At 37.9% G+C, this 18531-nt stretch overlaps 1 protein-coding gene across 4 annotated transcripts in view; it reads right to left on the reverse strand.

The window, feature by feature from the left end:
* Positions 1 to 18531, reverse strand: part of MACROD2 (mono-ADP ribosylhydrolase 2) — a 1902899-nt gene that overhangs the window by 1478673 nt on the left and 405695 nt on the right. For 3 of the 4 annotated variants that reach the window (XM_081097752.1, XM_081097754.1, XM_081097755.1), the window contains exon 4: positions 5603 to 5632. The exons of the other annotated variant lie outside the window; for it this stretch is intronic. In XM_081097752.1, coding sequence (XP_080953878.1) covers positions 5603 to 5632 — 30 coding nt within the window. The remainder of the gene's footprint in view (positions 1 to 5602; positions 5633 to 18531) is intronic. 4 annotated transcript variants of the gene reach the window in all.

The raw sequence follows: 18531 nt of genomic DNA on the forward strand, positions 1-18531 counted from the left end.
GCAGTGTATGGCTAATTTGCCTACAAACGTCAGGTGGTCATAATAATCTGGTCACTCACGTTCAAATATATCCCACATTCAAAGGCTGTTAAATCGCATTGTTTTCCCATATCTTCAGAAAAAAATCACTTCTACTGTCGTGGTAAACAACCTGCTTCCCTATTTATAATGGTCTGGCCCTCTAGCAACTTCAGCGCGAAATTATAGCTAATTTGCCTACAAACGTCAGGTGGTCTTAATAACCTGGCCACTCAGTGTATATAGATACTACTGGTAGCTGTGATGGAAAGTTTACAAAAATTAATAGAAATAGTGCCCTCGGCAGCCCACGATCTGTCTCTTGCTTCAACAGTGTTTGGACCGAACAGACCTAGGGATGCCCCTTCTACCAGCCTCCATCCACTCTCCTGTATCTTATCCAGTCACCACCTTCAGAACCACCTCTGAGACCAGCCAACGCACTGGTATTTTTCCTACCTTAACTCCTTATTGCCAAACAACCATGAGCTCTGGAATTCGTCTGAATTATTCCATCAAGGTAGAGGCTGCAGTCAACCGCCTGGCCAACTGCATCTGCGGGCCCCCTACACCTACCTCTCTCTGTGCTTCTATTTCCACTGCGATGATGTGATTCTGGAAGGCAAGGGCCACTTGTTCTGCGAGTTGGCAGAGAAGCACGAGGGCGCTGAGCGTCTCTTAAAGTTGCAAAACAAGCGCGGTGGCCGCACTCTCTTCCAGGACGAGCTGAAGCCTCCCCAAGGTGAGTGGGGTGACACTCAGGACGCCATGGAAGCCGCCCTGGCCGTGGAGAGGAACCTGACGCAGTCCCTTTTGGAGCTGCAGGCCCTGGGTTCTACCTGTGCAGACCCTCAGCTCTGTGACTTCCTGAGAACCACTTCCTGGGTGAGGAGGTGAAACTCATCAAGAAGACGGGCGACACCTGACTCATTAAGAAGATGGGCGACACCTGACACATTAAGAAGATGGGCGACACCTGACTCACCTCTGCAGGCTGCCGGCCCCCAGGCTGGGCTGGGCGAGTATCACGACTAGGAGCCTTTGGAGCCCAGAGGCCTTTGAAAGGCCCCTGTGTATTCCCCTGGTGTCTGGCTTTTACCTGAGCTCCCCCTGAAACTACTAGTCATTCTTTTAACCACCCTGAAGCCCTCTCCCATGCATTAGACCAAATGAAACAATAAAGCTTTTCACAAGAAAAAAAAATTAATAGAAATTCTAAGATTTTGACATTCTACCATTACATAGGTAATGTAAAGGCTTCCGGAAGGGTAGAATCCAGTCACTATAGACCAGTCACACATTTAAAAAATTAGCATATGTATCTGCCTTTAACAGATCTGGAAAATATAAACAGAGATGATCCATTTCACCAAGGGTTTCATCTGAAATGACTGGGCGGTTGTGACCGCCACACCTGTGTTCATTACAAAGACTATAGTCAGAGACACTGAGTTCCTGGAAAGAGTGGTCTTTGACCTACAGATGAAAATTTTATACCACTGTAGTGATTATCTCACTTTAAAATCAGAGCTAAGAGGACTAATTGTGACCACTTTTAAAAATCTCCTTTTAGGAGAACTCTCTTCTTAGTTATAGCCCTTGGTTATAGTGTAAGAAGGCTAAACATATTAAAAAAAAAAACAAAAACAATATGCTAAGATTTTATGGGAAATACATTTTTGTATGCACTGATTTTGTCTAAATTTCAAGCACTACTTATACAGTTTTAGAGAAAGCCCTCCTGAAGACCTGAGAAAATAGTACTTAATGTACCATTATTATTTTTATGTGGTATCAAATTGTTTAGTCAATCAAAAAAGTAGTCCTTTCAGAGACTTTTCAAGGGATATTAATTCAAGTCAATAAAAAGAATCCTTGATTAAATCTAACAGTAGTACATCAATTTAATTGCTCCTTATTGGTTGATTATTAGGTTTTACTTTACAAATATCACTGACAGGATTAAAAATATTTGTCATAGAATCAGAAGGCCAAAAAATCAGTATAAGAAGACTAAAAATATACTTAAATTTAATTTTTAAATACAGCCTTCCAAAAATCAGACATACTTTACAGCAATCTTAACATCTCTGGAAGTGCATAAATGAATTTAAACCTGTCATGACCTACTTTAATGGAAGTAATTACAGCCACCTTAAATATTTGTAATTTACCTTTATAATCATGCTAACTTGCTAATTTTAGACTTCAGAAATTAGAAAGTATGGCAATAATTACATTTAGCAAAATCAATCATACATTTATGCCCCATAGAACAGTAAACAGAAAACTGAGTTTGCCTATTCCTGAATGTCTTGCCACTGCTAAAAATTCATATTATATTTTTTCATACAGGTTAGAGGAACTATAAGAAAATACAGGCCCAGTCACTAGAATTAATTCTATAAACACCAACTATGTACACATATATTAAAACAAAGCAGGTTGACAAGACTTCCTAAACAACTGCCTACCTTTCCACTATAGCATGGATTACTAGTTACCTACCAAAACCTCCACTCTGCCCTACCTCCTTAGAAAACAGAATTCTCTCTCTCCCTCTCTCTCTTTCTCTCTCTAACAAACACATTGCTTTTTGGAACAAAACTGCATGTATCCATTAATAAATGTTTAATCAAGTTCAAGGACAATGTGAGACTTTAGGGAAACCTGCTTTGAAAACCTGACTCATCTTTTGGGGGCCACCTTTTTTATTTTTTGGCCTTCTTACTCCTCCTAACCCCCAAATGCATGATAGCTGGAGCTCCACTGGTCATCAGGGACCCTGACTTCACTGCACTAGGAAGGAGGAACAGAAAAGTAATAACGTGGTTATATTATGGGATTACCACAACCTTTCTAGTTTACATCTATGCTACCTTCACATGAGATAGAAATATACTTCTATTTCCTATAAGCAACTATTATTTTGTGTTTTCCTACTATCCTATCTAATAAAAGACAAAAAGGGTAATTAACCATACCTCCGCTACACTTCCCATTGGCTAATCAGGACAATATGCAAATTAACTGCCAACAAAGATGGCAGCCGGCAGCCATGCATCTGAAGCGAGCAGGAGGCTTGCTTGCTGCAGTGATGGAGGAAGCCAAGGTTCACCACCTGCCGCAGCCCAGCTCTGAGCTCCGGAAGCAACAATGTTTCAATTATAGAAGCTAAACAAACCCCAGATACCTGCTTTCAGCCAGCCACGGCCTCAGAGCTGGGGGCGCCAGTGACAGCAATAATGTTTCAATTATAGAAGGTAAATAAATCTCAGAATAAAAAAAGAAAAAAGAAAAAAAGGAGAGGCTGGGAGCTTCAGTCGCTGGTCAGCCTGAAAACAGCCCTCAGCCCCTAACCCAGGCTGGCCAGGCACCCCAGCGGGACCCCCACCCTGATCCAGATCACCCTTCAGGGCAAACCAGCTGCCCCCACCCATGCACCAGGACTCTATCCTATATAGTAAAAGGGTAATATGCAAACTGACCCTAACACCAGAAAGACTGGGAATGACTGATCACTATGGCACACACTGACCACCAGGGGGCAGACACTCAATGCAGGAGCTGCCCTCTGGTGGTCAGTGCACTCCCACATGGGGAAGCTCTGCTAAGCCACAAGCCAGGCTGATGGCTGCCAGTATAGCAGTGGTGGTGGGAGCCTCTCCTGCCTCCTCAGCAGCGCTAAGGATGTCCGACTGCAGCTTAGGACTATTCCCCGCTGGCAAGTGGACATCCCCGGAGGGCTGCTCAGCTGCCAGAGGGATGTCTGATTGCTATCTTAGGCCCAATCCCCCAGGGAGCAGGCCTAAGCTAGCAGGTGGTCATCCCATGAGGGGTCCCAGACTGTGAGAGGGCACAGGCCGGGCTGAGGGATCCCCCACTCCCAAGTGCACAAATTTTTGTGCACCAGGCCTCTAGTGTGTAAATAAAGTGATATTATCTACTATAATCAAACAGTCAAGCCAGGTTATAAAAATAGTCAAGAACAATAAATTAACCAGTTAACTGTCACGTGCCCAAAATGGAAACCATCCTTGTGTCTATAGATGCTTATGATGTACAAAGGGTTAATTGTCTAGCTAATATGTCTGTTGTTTAACTTGATGAATTTGTTTATAGAGACTCAATTTTAACTTTACTTTATTCTATTTAGTCAAATTGTTGAAATAATAATATATATTGCAAGAAAATCAGTACTAATGTATATTTATTTTAATAATGTTTACCTAACATATTATAAGAGACCCAGAGATAAAAATTTATGGGGAATCCAACTAATAAGAAAAGATTACCCTCTAATTCCCAAGCATACAAAATAAATTAAAATTAGAAATTCTGTAGATTTCTATTTTCTAAAATAATTTATGGAGGAGGAAAAGAAATATTCTGCTATAGAATATTCACTGACCTGATAATATGAAGAACATTTTTTAGTTTAAACTGTTTTCTGTTGTTTCTATTTCCAAGATTCTGTTTTTGAAAATCTATTAATTCTCATATAGAAATGATACTTAAAAATGTAATTGCTAAATAGAATTGCACTGAAACCTCCTCATAAAAGCCAGGCAATTTTTTAGAAGCCTAATGCTCTGTACAATTATTTACTTCTACCATATACGTGAAAAGAGAGAGCAAGAGGGAAAAGGAGAAAGAATGAGAGAGAAAACAAACCTATCTATGTCCATCTGGGTCTTAAATAAAAAGGACCCTAATTTTGGCTCAGTGGATAGAGCATCAGCCGGTGAACTGAAGGACTGACCCGGGTTCGATTCCAGTCAAGGGCACATACCTGGGTTGTGGGCTCGATTCCCAGTTGGGGGAGTGCAGGAGGCAGCCTATCAATGATTCTTTCTCATCATTGATGTTTCTATCTCTCTCTCCCTCTCCCTTCTTTTCTGAAATCAATAAAAATCTATTTTTTTAAAAAGGGCCCTATTCTATTGTGTACTTTTCCCTCTCCTACTATATTATATAGGCTGGGCCAGGAAAGCTTTCATCTTTCAAGAAATAAATAAATCTAGAAATATTTTTATTTTCTAGAAATAAAAATAATAAATAGGCATAAGATCGTAGTATCAAAGATAAATTTTCAGTATAGAAATCTCTCTCTTCCTAATCTCCTATTGATCTCTTTCTCCTTTAAATAGGCTAAAAGAAAAAGCAAAGTGTCAATACTAATTTCTTTTTTAGTATTCACATCAATAACTGGCTGATATATTAAGCTCTCAGGCTACAGAGTCATAATTTTTATAGTCATTATGATGAAAAAATCCCCAAAGCCACAGCTCCCCAAATGTATTCAATGTGACTCTGTCCTCTGCGATGTGTCTTCATCCCAATAGCTTATAGCTGTTACAGCTTATGCCAAAGGTGTAAATACAAAGTTTGACAAGAAGAAAAACACTATTCCACATATTTTGAAGTCAGATATTTCCATTATAAATTATTTTCTAGAAAATTATCGTTTTTGAGATTGATGATTATAGCTAAATTAATTTTCTTTAAAGTATCACAGAACTTATTTAACATTTGTGGTTGGTATAGAAATAAAAGTATATTTTAAGTGATGTTCAGGACTTACCACCTCCTCCTCCAAGGAGACTGGCATTTGCTGTTTAAAAGAAAACAAAACAGAAGAAAGACATTAAATAATATATAAAAATATAATAGGCCAGATGGTTTAATAAAAAGTTAATAATGATCATATCTCTTATAAATACACATACTTTTGTATAAAGACTGCCTTTATTACTGCTTCATAATGGTATGAAAATTGAAATGCTTTGCTATTTTTATCTCTTTTTTCTCTTCAAATAACTATTTTTATAATGTAGTTCCTTCTAATAAAATGAAGCACATAATGTGATCCTTTTATTTTTCATTCTTTATCTAAATTAATCTTCTGGGTTCTCTATTTTATCAAGTAGAGAAAGAACAATGTTACTTAGACAATTTCAATGATTTCAAAGAACAATGTAACAAGAAAGAATAATAATTTTAATTAAATTAAACACAATCAAATAAAGCTATCTCAAGACACTTTGTAGTAAAACTCTTAAATATTAATAGATTTGTTACTTTTATCATTAACTTTTTATTGGAAGGGAAGAAATAAATTTTAAGCATTTTTGTAAAGCAATGCTGTGACATATCTTACCCAGTTATCCATTATTCTAGCACACATATTTAGAGAAGCAAAATATAAGACAATTCCATTTAGAATTCTTTCAAGAGGTCAAATTTTCAGGAAGTTCCTTGGCAGGTTTCTGTTGAAGTATTAAGCAACTTTATGCCTATGTTTATCTAGTCATTATAATAGCCAGAAAACAGAAGTTATACATTGCACTGACCTTTATTCCATAAAGTTTTATGTATCATAGGCATTATCTCATGCCATTGAAAAAGAAAGTAAGAAAGAAAAGAAATCCCGTAGCTATATAAAGAAAGCATATGGCAACCAGGATCCCTGTCTTTGTGGAGAATTCTGAGCTACCAAAAGATTAAAGAAAGCATCTAGAAAGAGGTGTAGGGGGTCTTTAACTTGAATTTAGTGTGTTGTCCTTAGGACCATGTATTGCCACAATTAAGAGAAGCAAATAGCAGAGTATTAATGATTCCAGAAATAAAAAAATGGATCCTTTTAAGAGCAAATGCACATATACTTATTTCCATGAGGTTAAATATGTGATGGCTTGTTAACTATTGCAGCACTGAAGAGAATATCATGAGAAAATGCCTTTGAAGATTTTCTCAATACTCAGTACGAGCACATCAAATCAAATACAGGGTCATCTAATTGTTGCTCTTGCCTTACTCTCAGTGCTTTTGTCACAAACACGGACTAGCAGTACCATTATTAGCATAAAGAAAACTCACTTCTGATGTCATAAATTCTTCTGCCACCCTATCACCTCGGGTCTCCAAACCTCTGCACACACAGTGAGAAAGCGAGTAGTATTTATAGAGATGGCAGCCAGCACTTAATGTCCAACCCCAAATTAAATTTTGTAACTGTTAAGCTAGTAACTTGTTGAAGGGACACTAGGAAAGATGTGAATTCTATTTTGGTACCATAGCCCTGAATACATGGGGAAATTTCATGATCAACCTATGTCTCTTGGCTAATTCAAACATTTCTAAAATTTTAGCTACAGGCTTTTATAAATCTGCATGGCATTTCACACTCCTGCTCATTTTTTTCTTTTCCTATTTGACTGAGAACTGCTTCCCTATCTATAGGTTTTCCAGATCCCTGAAACTCCATCTGTCATCCTCCAAGTTTCACGTTTTCATTCATAAAGAAAAAAGGTATTTCCAACAGCAAACTATAACAGTAATGAATAGTAGCTTTTCACTCAAATGATCATGCCCAGAAGTACAATAACACAATATAGCTTACTTGCACCCAATGTTTTGCTCAATAAAGGTGGAGGCTGCCTGTTTTGAGAGCATAGCGGAAGGCCCATCTGTTTACTCAGGCACTTGTCCAATAGATGTGGGTGGATGAGTGGGAGTAGGTGTAGGAACTAAAATCTCAGCCTGGACAACCATCAAGTCAATTTGTGTCAGACGTGTGCTCATGTTTAGATGAGCCTATCTGGTCACATTTTAACATCAACACAGAAATATTTTATAAAAATGTGGCATTCTACTTAATTTCAAGTACATTATCATTCATGTAATAGAATCTTAACTTAAGATGCTTAAATATATTTAAAGCAATTCTAATAACTGAAATCAGGATAATAATTTTTCTGAAGAATCCATCAAGTTTAAGTCTATTTTATCAATTTCTGTTCTCTAAAAAAATATTTAATGTGTACTTTATTAGCAAAAACATCAAGGTAATTGTCTTCAATAAAAGTGACATAAAAGTAGGCAAATAAAAAAGTGAACCTTTATTAAGATTTCTGAAATTACTTAACCTTCACAAAGCACGCTATACATAACATAACTGATCTAAACACTTATTGGCCTGGTGAATTAATTATTTCTTCTTTTTACAAAAGTTAAAATGACTCTGTGTGTCTAAAATTAATAGTCATTTAATTTCTACTTAGTTATCTCCAATAAATTGTGGTATATTCCAATTAGATAGGAAGCCCTAAAACTAAGCTGGCCTGCATCTGTCGAACTCTCAATACATATTCTCTAATAATGAGATAATTCATAGGTTGAGTTCAATTTCTTTATTGACATATAAGCGGTACTTGTTTACTAAAATGTATAAAAAGAGCTAACTGTGGCCCTTTTTCTTCCCATAAAATTAAAGGCTTATTAAAGAAACTCAAAGTTTATTTGATTAAGAAAGTATGAAATATGCTTATATCTCTAAGTCCCTTGCTAAAGAAAATTTTGGATATGCCTCAAGTTATCCCTAGAGTTTCACAGAAAAGGAAAAGGAAAAAGGAACAAAGAAAACTTGAAGTTTATGAGCATGATGCCACTGCTTCTGAAATAAGATTCCAAATGATCTTCTTTTTGCATGTTTACTAATAACACTACCTGCATTCATATTTTCCTAAATAAAATGCCCCTTCCATTACTAGAGTTAAGTGGAGGAAAAATCACGCTACATTGCTTGTCTCAAAGACTGACTCAATGAGGAATTAAATGAGCCTTTACAAGTTAGTGACTCTGTGTATCACACTTTTTCCTCCTCCCAAATAACAATTCAAATGAGATAAACAGTTTCACTGTCTATAAAAAAAGACAAAACCGAACATAAAATGGGAGAAAAGGTTACCTAAATCTGATTTAAAAATGGTAAGTGTAGAGAATTTATTTACAATACCCTAAGCAAGAGGTTAATTTTTAAAGTTTATAAGAAATTGTTTTTTCCATATGAATTGTTTTGAAATTTTTAATTAAAATTATCAAATTTCCATAAGTGTTAATATTCATTTTAAAATTATCAAAAAAAAATAAATGCAATGTAGAAATCCTGTTCTTGGAATTATTAGCCTAAATAAAAAGTGATCTTGGTGTTGCCAATAGTGTCATTATTTTATGTTGGTCTCAAAGTATAAATAGACTATTAGATTACCCTCTTCCTAAAACAAAATCTCTTAAATGACCCTCTCTGTGGTGAATGCATCTTTTTTAAGGATATAATTATAATAAAATTGTGGATCAAATCATGAAAAATAAAATTACTATACTATAAGTAATCTATTCCCGGAAGTTCCTAGATGGAATATATGACATAACATTATGAGAAAAGCAAGACAAAGCTATAATTTATCACACAACAATGACAGCTCTTTTCCTCCTATGATCTCAGAACCCTTTTTAGTCTGTATAGGGCAATGAAAAAGGTACTGGACAAAGAGTCAGGTAATCTCTGTTTTACGTTTTCCTCAGTCACTAAATAGGTAGATGATGTGGGCAAGTCAAAGTCAACCATCTTATCTTCTTTCATCAGGAAAATCAGAATCTATCAGGGGTAGCAAACAGGTTTCAAAAAAATTCTAAATCATCAATTCGAAGAGACTATCCCTCTGATTTGAGAAATATTCTGATGCTAAACCTACACTCAGAGAACGATGATCAATTAATTATGCCGGTCACAGGCAGAGGGGGCCAGGGAGAATACAAATGGCAGCACACATGCCATGTATTAGGGATCACTGGATCAGATGTCTTCTCTTGCATTTGATTGAGCTTGACACAATGAAATTCTATTCAGTAATCTTAAACAAACCTGCTAACCCAGTGGTTCTCAACCTTCTGGCCCTTTAAATACAGTTCCTCATGTTGTGACCCAACCATAAAATTATTTCCGTTGCTAACTGTAATGTTGCTACTGTTATGAATCATAATGTAAATATCTGATATGCAGGATGGTCTTAGGCGACCCCTGTGAAAGGGTCGTTCGACCACCGAAGGGGTCGCGACCCACAGGTTGAGAACCACTGTGCCAGCATTGTCCTTCATGTACCGAATAATGTCTGCCCTTTATGAGTCTAAAGTAATCTAGTCTGTGAAAAAATGTCAGGTAACTTGGCCTGATAAGTGTTTGGAACTATTTTTTTTCCACTTACCCAGTGATTTCTGTTATCTCTACAGTAATTATTTGTTTTCCTACTCCATTTCTACCTCCACCCAATGCTGTCTGGCAAACAAGCAGCAGCCTGGGAAACTAGTCGTTAAACATTGATTAAAACTATTTGTGCAGGGTTTTGTTTGCTTTTCATCATTATAAAATAAATTATAATTGCTTTCACCCGAACAGGTTCCTGACCAGCTAGTTGAGTTTGTTTATGCTGCTTTCTTATTACAATAGAGGGCATGGGATGTCAGAATGATTGTAGGCAAACAATTCCCCTGGAGCTCCAGTGAAAACACCATGTCATTAACATGCCATCTATCGTAAAAGATAAAAAAAAAAAAGCCGAAATATCACCCTTTAGAATGGCACACGTTATTTTCTCTACACTTTGAAACTCAAAGTAGGAAGTGCTAAAAAATCTGTTAAAATGAAAACCCCAAGCACGTGCATAACTATAGAACCATTTTGTACAGGGAGCAACCATCTCAGCTGACAGCTGTGGAAATAGAGTCTACACAAATATAACCATGGACTCGGTCGCAGTTTGTGCTTTACTAGATTCACACCTTCTGAACAAAATTAACAGAATGCATGAGCTTTGGGGCAAACCTATAATTTCCTGCTTTGAAGCTGACAGAGAAAATGAAGAATAAGCTTAACCATCTCACGCGTAGAAACCAGGCATAAACACATGATCGATACTTTACATTTTGTACTTTCTGTAGAATTCAAAGGAACTGTTGATTATTTGAGAGTCTGTGTGGTTTGTGTAAGCTGTTACCCACTAAGAAGCCAAAAATAGAATACACCGAGCCCTACTGTTGATAAATAGGTGAAAAGGCATCAGAAATTGTGAAACTTACTTGGCAGTATTAGCAAGTAGAACAAGAACAAAACAGGGTTGAAGTATGAGGGAGGAGCTAGAGCTGCCCTGCTTTGTCAATCTGGCTTTACCGGCTAGGATTCTGGGTGCTCGGTGGCTTCTAGGAATACTGCAACATGGGAGGAAAAACACTTATTTTTGTCCAACTCCTTCTTTTTACGAAGGTGTCAGATTACTTGTCTAGGATTAGATCCAGGAGAAGAACCCACCAGAAAATATTCAAATTGCAGAATCACATACAAAAATGGTAACAGAATACACATGCAGGGAGGTCACCTGATATAATTTTTAAAGGGTGAACCAAAGCACTGGAAGTTCCAAGCTCCATAATGCAACGCGATGAGTGAAGCATGTGGAGAATCAGCACAGCTTCTGCGTACCAAGCAGCCATCCTCACACTGTGCTCTGAATCAGCTGTAATTGTGATGATAACACTGGCTCCGTTACAAACGGGATTACTTAAGTAACCCAATCTGGAGCTTTTTAAAGATTGAACAAGCGTGTCTACATAGGGAAAAAAATGAGTTCAAATGTATATTAGCTTTGTGGTTGTAATGATACAAGACACTTGAACAGCAGTTTTAATGTACTTTGGACAAGAAAGGTTTTGAATACAAACCAATTCCCCGTTTGAAAAATGGAAGTTGTGCTTATGGGAGGGGATATGATACACTTTAGCCTGATGAAAATATAAGCCTGAACATGCACCCTCATTTACACACTTCTGGGGAAACCAATTTTTTTTCAATAAAACCAGACAGTACCTTTGAAAAAAAAAACAAAAAACCTGTTTTGTATAATTTTCTTAGTTCATCTTTCTTATAATATTATAGAATCTCTATTTCTCTCCAATAATGAAACACCAAGTGAGCTTTGTAAAATGGTTTATTTTAGACTAGAGGCCCAGTGCACAAAATTTGTGCACTGGGGGTGGGTGGGGAGGCTGTCCCTCAGCCCAGTCTACACCCTCTCCAATCTGGGACCACTCAGGAGATGTCCGACTGCCAATTTAGGGATCGGGCCTAAACTGGCAGTCGGACACCCCTCTCACAATGCGGGACTGCTGGCTCCCAACCACTTCTGCCTGCCAGCCTGATCACCCCCTAACCACTCCCTGCCAGCCTGATCAATGCCTAACTGCTCCCCTGCTGGCCCAATCGCCCCCAACTGCAGGCCTGGTCACCCCCAACTGCCCTCCTCTGCAGGCCTGGTCACCCCTAACTGCCCTCCCCTGCAGGCCTGGTTGCCCCTAACTTCCCTCCCCTATAGGCCTGATCACCCCTAACTGCCCTCCCCTGCAGGTCTGGTTCCCCCCAACTGCCCTCCCTTCCTGCAGGCCCAGTCACCTCCAACTGCCCTCCCCTGCAGGCCTGGTCACTTCCAATTGTCTTCCCCTGCCAGCCTGGTCACCCCTAACTGCCCTCCCCTGCTGGCTTGATCACCCACAACTGCCCTCCCCTGTAGGCCATCTTGTGGAGGCCATCTTGTGACCACATGGGGGTGGCCATCTTGTGCGAGGGTGTGATGGTCAATTTGCATATTATCTCTTTATTATATAGGATTGTATTTTAAAACAAATAAGACAAAAGAGCAATTCTCAGTCATAGCAAATAGATGAGGAGACTGAGGCTAAGAACCTCAAAGATAAAGGATGGGGGTTAAAGGAAGTGCATGGCTGCTACACTGAGAACACTTATTAAAGTGTGAAATCCATGGAGGCAGAGGCCATGTTTGCTGGTTCAACAGTACCATGCACAGGTATAGACAGAGAGGAATCACTGAATGGAAAGGAGGGAAATGAGAGAGATGGGAAAAGGAATGTCATATTTCTGGGACAGGTAAAAGAGCTATAATAATACAGTTACTTCTTCACAATTTTATAGCCAAGTGAGACTGTGCAGGAGGCAGCCAAACAGAACTAGGTCAAATTCCACACTCTATCATCTTCCTTGAGAAATCTCTTGGATTCTCTGTTTCTTTTCTTTTTTTTTTTTTAATCCTCACCTGATGATATTTTTCCATTGATTTTTAGAGAGAGTGAAAGGGATAGAGAGAGAGAAACATTGATGTTAGAGGGTCACGTTTATTGTGTCTGATCCTATGCCAGGGCTGGGGATCAGGCCTGCAACTGAGGTACATGCCCTGCTAGGGCAGTTCTCTGTTTCTTTATTGGTAATTTGGTAATATAATGGTCATGGTATAGGTTTGCTGAGAGGAAAAAGGGTGATAACCTATATGAATGCACTTCATGGTGCCTGGCACATGCTGAAGCTCATGTGCCTGGCACATGCTGGGCCGGACCTTGATTACAGTGCTACTTCTGGCCCTGAAGCTAGAATTGAAAACCGCCACTAATACAAGCATTCAGAACAATCAGTTTTTGGGGCCAGGGCCATGCTCATCTTAGAGAACTACAGTCCTCTTCCCTCACTCTAAGATGCCCTCATCAGAGTTTTGGAAAGAAACCAGGACTTATGCACAAAAGAGAGTTAGAAACAGGCCATGTTCAATTTCTTTAAAATTCTGGGTTTAGGTCAAGTAAAACAATAATTCTATAAGCCCATAAAGAAAATAGATGTCAATATTTTGCATACTATAACAGTTTTCCCCCCTTCTGGGTTATTTTGATTATTTAGTTTCAAAAGTATGTTGGATATTTTATGTGAGACAGCTTCTGTCTACTACTCAAGACTACTCTCTATACCTCCCCCTGTTCTCTTCCCAAAATGATCTCTATAGATGACATCAATGGGTCCTCTTACCCCCTGGCTCCGCTTGGGTTTAGTCAATGGGGAGCCCTGGCAGGACTAGGTTGGATACTGAGAATTAGTTCAAGGATTTTATTTCCCTGATTCACTCCCTGTAAGCTTACCTTGAGCTGATTCTGTCCTTGAATAAAGGTCACTGCTCTAATCAAGGTCATATATATATATATATATATATATATATATATATATATATATATAAATAAATAAAGCTTAAGTGACCGACCAGTAGCTATGATGCACACTGACCACCAGGAGGCAGACGCTCAACGCATAGGCATGGAAACATGAAACAGACTGATGAATCTCAGAGGGAAGGGGTGGGGGAACGGTGGGAAGAGATTAGCCAAAGGTCTTATATGCATACTAGAGGCCAGGTGCAAGGATTCGTGCACCGGTGGTATTCCTTGGCCTGGCCAGCAGGGATCGAGCTAAAACCAGCCCAGCGCATAGATTCATGCACCGGTGAGGTCCCTTGGCCTGGCCTGTGGGTATTGGGCTGAAACCAGAAGTCTGACATCCCCCAAGGGGTCCCGGATTGCCAGAGGGTGCAGACCAGGCTAAGGGGCCCCACTGGTGCATGAATCCATGCACCGGGCATCTAGTTTAGTTCATAAAATAACTTGCTCTCCTTTTGGGTTCTGATATTTCTCCCTCCACTGATTTCTGTGAGCTTAGACTCGTAACAATTATGCTATTGGGAACCTCTGGTTCCTGAACAATCCCTTGAAGTTCTCCAATACAATACCATACCTGAATCCAACCCCTTTACTTACTCCCTTAACAAATAAGCCATCCTTGAAGCATCCTGATTTGGTTGTGCCAAAGTTCCTGACAGGATCTTGATTGAACAGATGTGGTTTATACAGACTTATCACAACTGGTGGCTAACCTAAATATCACATCATTTTCCTTACTAAATATATATATATATATATATATATATATATATATATATATATATACACACACACACACACACACACACACACACACACACACACTTTAGGCCTGGTGCACGAAATTCGTGCAGGGGTGTGTGTCTCTCAGCCTGACCAGCACCCTTTCCAATCCAGGAGCCCTCAGAGGATGCCCTACTGATGGCTTAGGCCCACTCCCCATGGTTCTCTGCTCTCTGCAGGCCCTGCCTGCTCCATATCGTAGTGACTGCCAAGCATGCCGTGCTGGGAGCTGCCTGCGGGCCACGCTTGCCTGCTCCCGGGTTGCCACGATGACGGCCAAGCAGGCCATGCTGGGAGCTGCCTCCTCCCTGTTGTCAGTCTCCACGGAGGGGATGAGGTTAATTTGCATACTCACGCCTGATGGCCTGGTGGGCATCATGAAGTGACAGTCAATTTGCATATTTCTCTTTTATTAGTGTAAGTACTAAAGGCCTGGTGCACAAAATTTGTGCACTTGTATGGGGGTCCCTCAGCCCTGGCCTGTGCCCTCTTGCAGTCTGGGAGCCCCATGATCAATCGCCCCACAGAGGGAGGCCCCACCCATCTGCCACAGCACTGCCAGCTAGGTAGCTTGGGCCTCCCTTTGCAGGGTGATCATGGGGCAATGGTGGGGCCCTCTGACCAATCACATTGCACCCACCTTGGCTTCCCTGGCACCAGTTGGTGTGTGGTTGTCAGGACGGTCATTCCACTATTGATTTGCATATTATGCTTTTATTATTATAGATAAATACATAAACACAAAATAAAAAATCACATCTATTAATTTGAACATGTGATTCAAGTCTTTTACTAAATAAATCCAACTTACCTTGTTATTCTTTTCCATACTTTTCTTCATGTTCATATACTACACCTAATATATAATCCAAAGTATTTATGGGTAAAAGAGTATATGCATTTTAAAATTTAAGAATTTAGTAAAAATTTTAAAATTTGTAAAATATGTATTTGTATATTAAAATAAGTCAAATAGCAAAAGTTTAATATTAATAACTATAGGCTGAAAACCACACAAAGCCTCAGTTTCACTTGATGTCTGCCAATAAACAATCTGCATCAATATCTTGACATGTAGCTGAGGTCATTGGACTGTTTCTGATTTAAATGTAAATTACATCAGCGAAAAGTTCACATTTAAACCTTAAAAATATTCAGTCTGAATTTCTGATTGACTTTAAATACATAAATTTCAAAATGGTCTATTTTTAATGTAAAAATTATAAAGCCATCTCAACTGACGGTAAGCTTCTTTAACTGCTTTCTCTTCGTGTTTACTAGATACAAACAGTGACAGGTCTTAAACTTCAAAGCAAACCAATAACTTGGCTTGAAAAGATTAGAGAATGAAAGTTGAAACTGTTTTCTAATTACATTACTTGCAAATTTAAAGTATACTTCAGAATTTTAAAGATAAATAGGTTCAGAAGATATTAACTTATTGGAAAGATACATAAGGGAAATTTATCAGAAACCCAAAGAGATGTAAAAATGCTTTAACTCAATATGGATTTCAAGGCCAAGTACAAGTATTTCTTTTTTAACCTATTCTAGCATATGAAGACTTTCTCTAATAGTGTTAATTTTACTTATGTCAAATTAAAGAATATTCAATACAACATGTTTCCATTTTCCCTTTTTTTTTTCCAATTTGAACACATTGTTTCAAAGCAACATTCTTCTTCCAGTTCCTTAACATCTTGGTATACAACTAAAGCGTGCTGGGTCACAGAGGAGCTGACCTGGCTTTCTATTCATAACATAACACTTCGATCATCAAGCAGTTCTGATCTAACTACTGTACCAATTTGGTCTTTTGGCATGGCCAACTTATGAAAAATTTAAAATGAGCACTTGTACGATTCATTTCTATCAGAAAGTCATACTCTGAGTCACCAAGCCAGTAGACAAGCTGACACATACTTTAGTAAGCTTACCATGGTAAAAATATGCCCATTATCACAACCAAATAAAGACATATACAAATAGACCATGATGACAATTTTCTGAACATCTATTATTTATTAAGCAATCTTTGAGTTGACCTGTATACTATCATCCTCCAAGAAAGTAAAGTGGGATTTTACTTACCATATAACCAATGAGGAACCTAAGGCTATAGTGATATTAAGTTACTTGTCCCAAAGTCATATGCTGGGAGGCATATATTCAACCCAAAGCTTGAGCCCTTTTACCCATTATCTTACCAATTGTCTTATAGTACCAGCTTCCAAGGGATTATTCCATTTCTCCCCAGTTATTTCAAATTAGAATGATATCCAATACTCATGCTAAACAATGTATTCAAATAACACTAATGTCAAAGATAGTGTTACTATTGTTTTAATCTAGCTAGTGACCAGAATGGACAGCATATATCATACAACTTAAAAGTATAAAATTTTAAAAACTTTAGTTATACTTTCCCCATGTTATTTACTAACTCCTTTGAAATATTACAATTAATAATCTGATAATATTAAAATTGACATTCAAAGAGATGAAAATTCTCAGTATGATTTTAGGCAACACAAATAATTATATATATATATATATTGCTATCAATAAAGGCATATACTTCTTAACTCACAAGGCTTTTGACTTGAACTAAGTTAAATTTACCAAAACAAGTAGAGTACATTAAAGTTTAGCTTTTACCAAGTAAATGGAAACTGCCTAATTGAAGATTTTATATGCTTATAGTGAAATACACAAAATAAAAATAAATATATGCTCTCATTTTCCTAGATTTTTTTCATTAGCACTCTTCATCTTTAAATTTAGGATTATCAAACAAAGAATATTTTTGATAACTTGAGGTAACAAATCAAACCATAATAATTTTTCTCCTTTCTAAATTACAGAAGCCTAATAATTCTATTTCAAATTTTGGTTGCCTTCTATTAATGTTCAATGAAATTGTATATTGTTCAAGAATAAAATAGATATATTATTATGTTTATGTAAATCACATGCATCAAAAATCCACCTCTGAAACATTGAAAATATAACTTAATAAACATCAAGTTATATCATTCATGAACAAAAATGTTTGCTGTATACCAGAGACAAATTATAATGTGCATCCTGTGAATATAAAAAATACCAATTACTTTTTTTATTACAGTTCCATCTGGCCAGCTGTGGATTCTATAATAGAGATTAGTTTTATTCTGGTGCATTGAAAAACACTGATACTAATCTCAGACAAAAGTATTACTGTCAGGAAGAAGCTGATTACTGATTACTGACTACAGAGGCTTTTAACAAATTATTATTACTTAACAGACTCAAGGATAACTAAATAATACTAAAAATAGTAGCATTTCCAATATCACTGAAATATCCATGGAGGTTACATTCCAAGAACCACCTTGGATGCATAAAACCTGGGATAGCACAGAACCCTATATATGTGTTTTTCCTATGCATACATACCTATGATAAAACTTATCAACGAGGCACAGCAAGATACTAACAATAATAACTAGTAATTAAATAGAACAATGACAGCAATATACTGTGATAAAAGTTATGTGAATGTGTCTCTTTCTCTTTCTTAAAATATCTTATTGTACTATGCTCACCTTTGCACTTAAAGGAGGCACTTTATGGCTTCTCTTGGGCATATCCAAATTGCCAGCACCACTAGTCTAGTGCTTTGGGGGTCATTATTAAGTAAAATAAGGGTAATTCAAACACAAGCAATGTGATACCTTGAGGTGGACCTGATAGCCAAGATGGCTACTAAGTGGCTATAAGGTGGGGAGTATAGAGCATGAAGGCACTGGACAAAGGCATGATCCACGTCCCTGGCAAGACAGAGCAGGAAGGAGTGAGATTCAATCA

The sequence above is a fragment of the Myotis nattereri genome (genome assembly GCF_964212035.1).
Source record: "Myotis nattereri genome assembly, chromosome: 8".
Classification (NCBI taxonomy): Eukaryota; Metazoa; Chordata; class Mammalia; order Chiroptera; family Vespertilionidae; genus Myotis; species Myotis nattereri.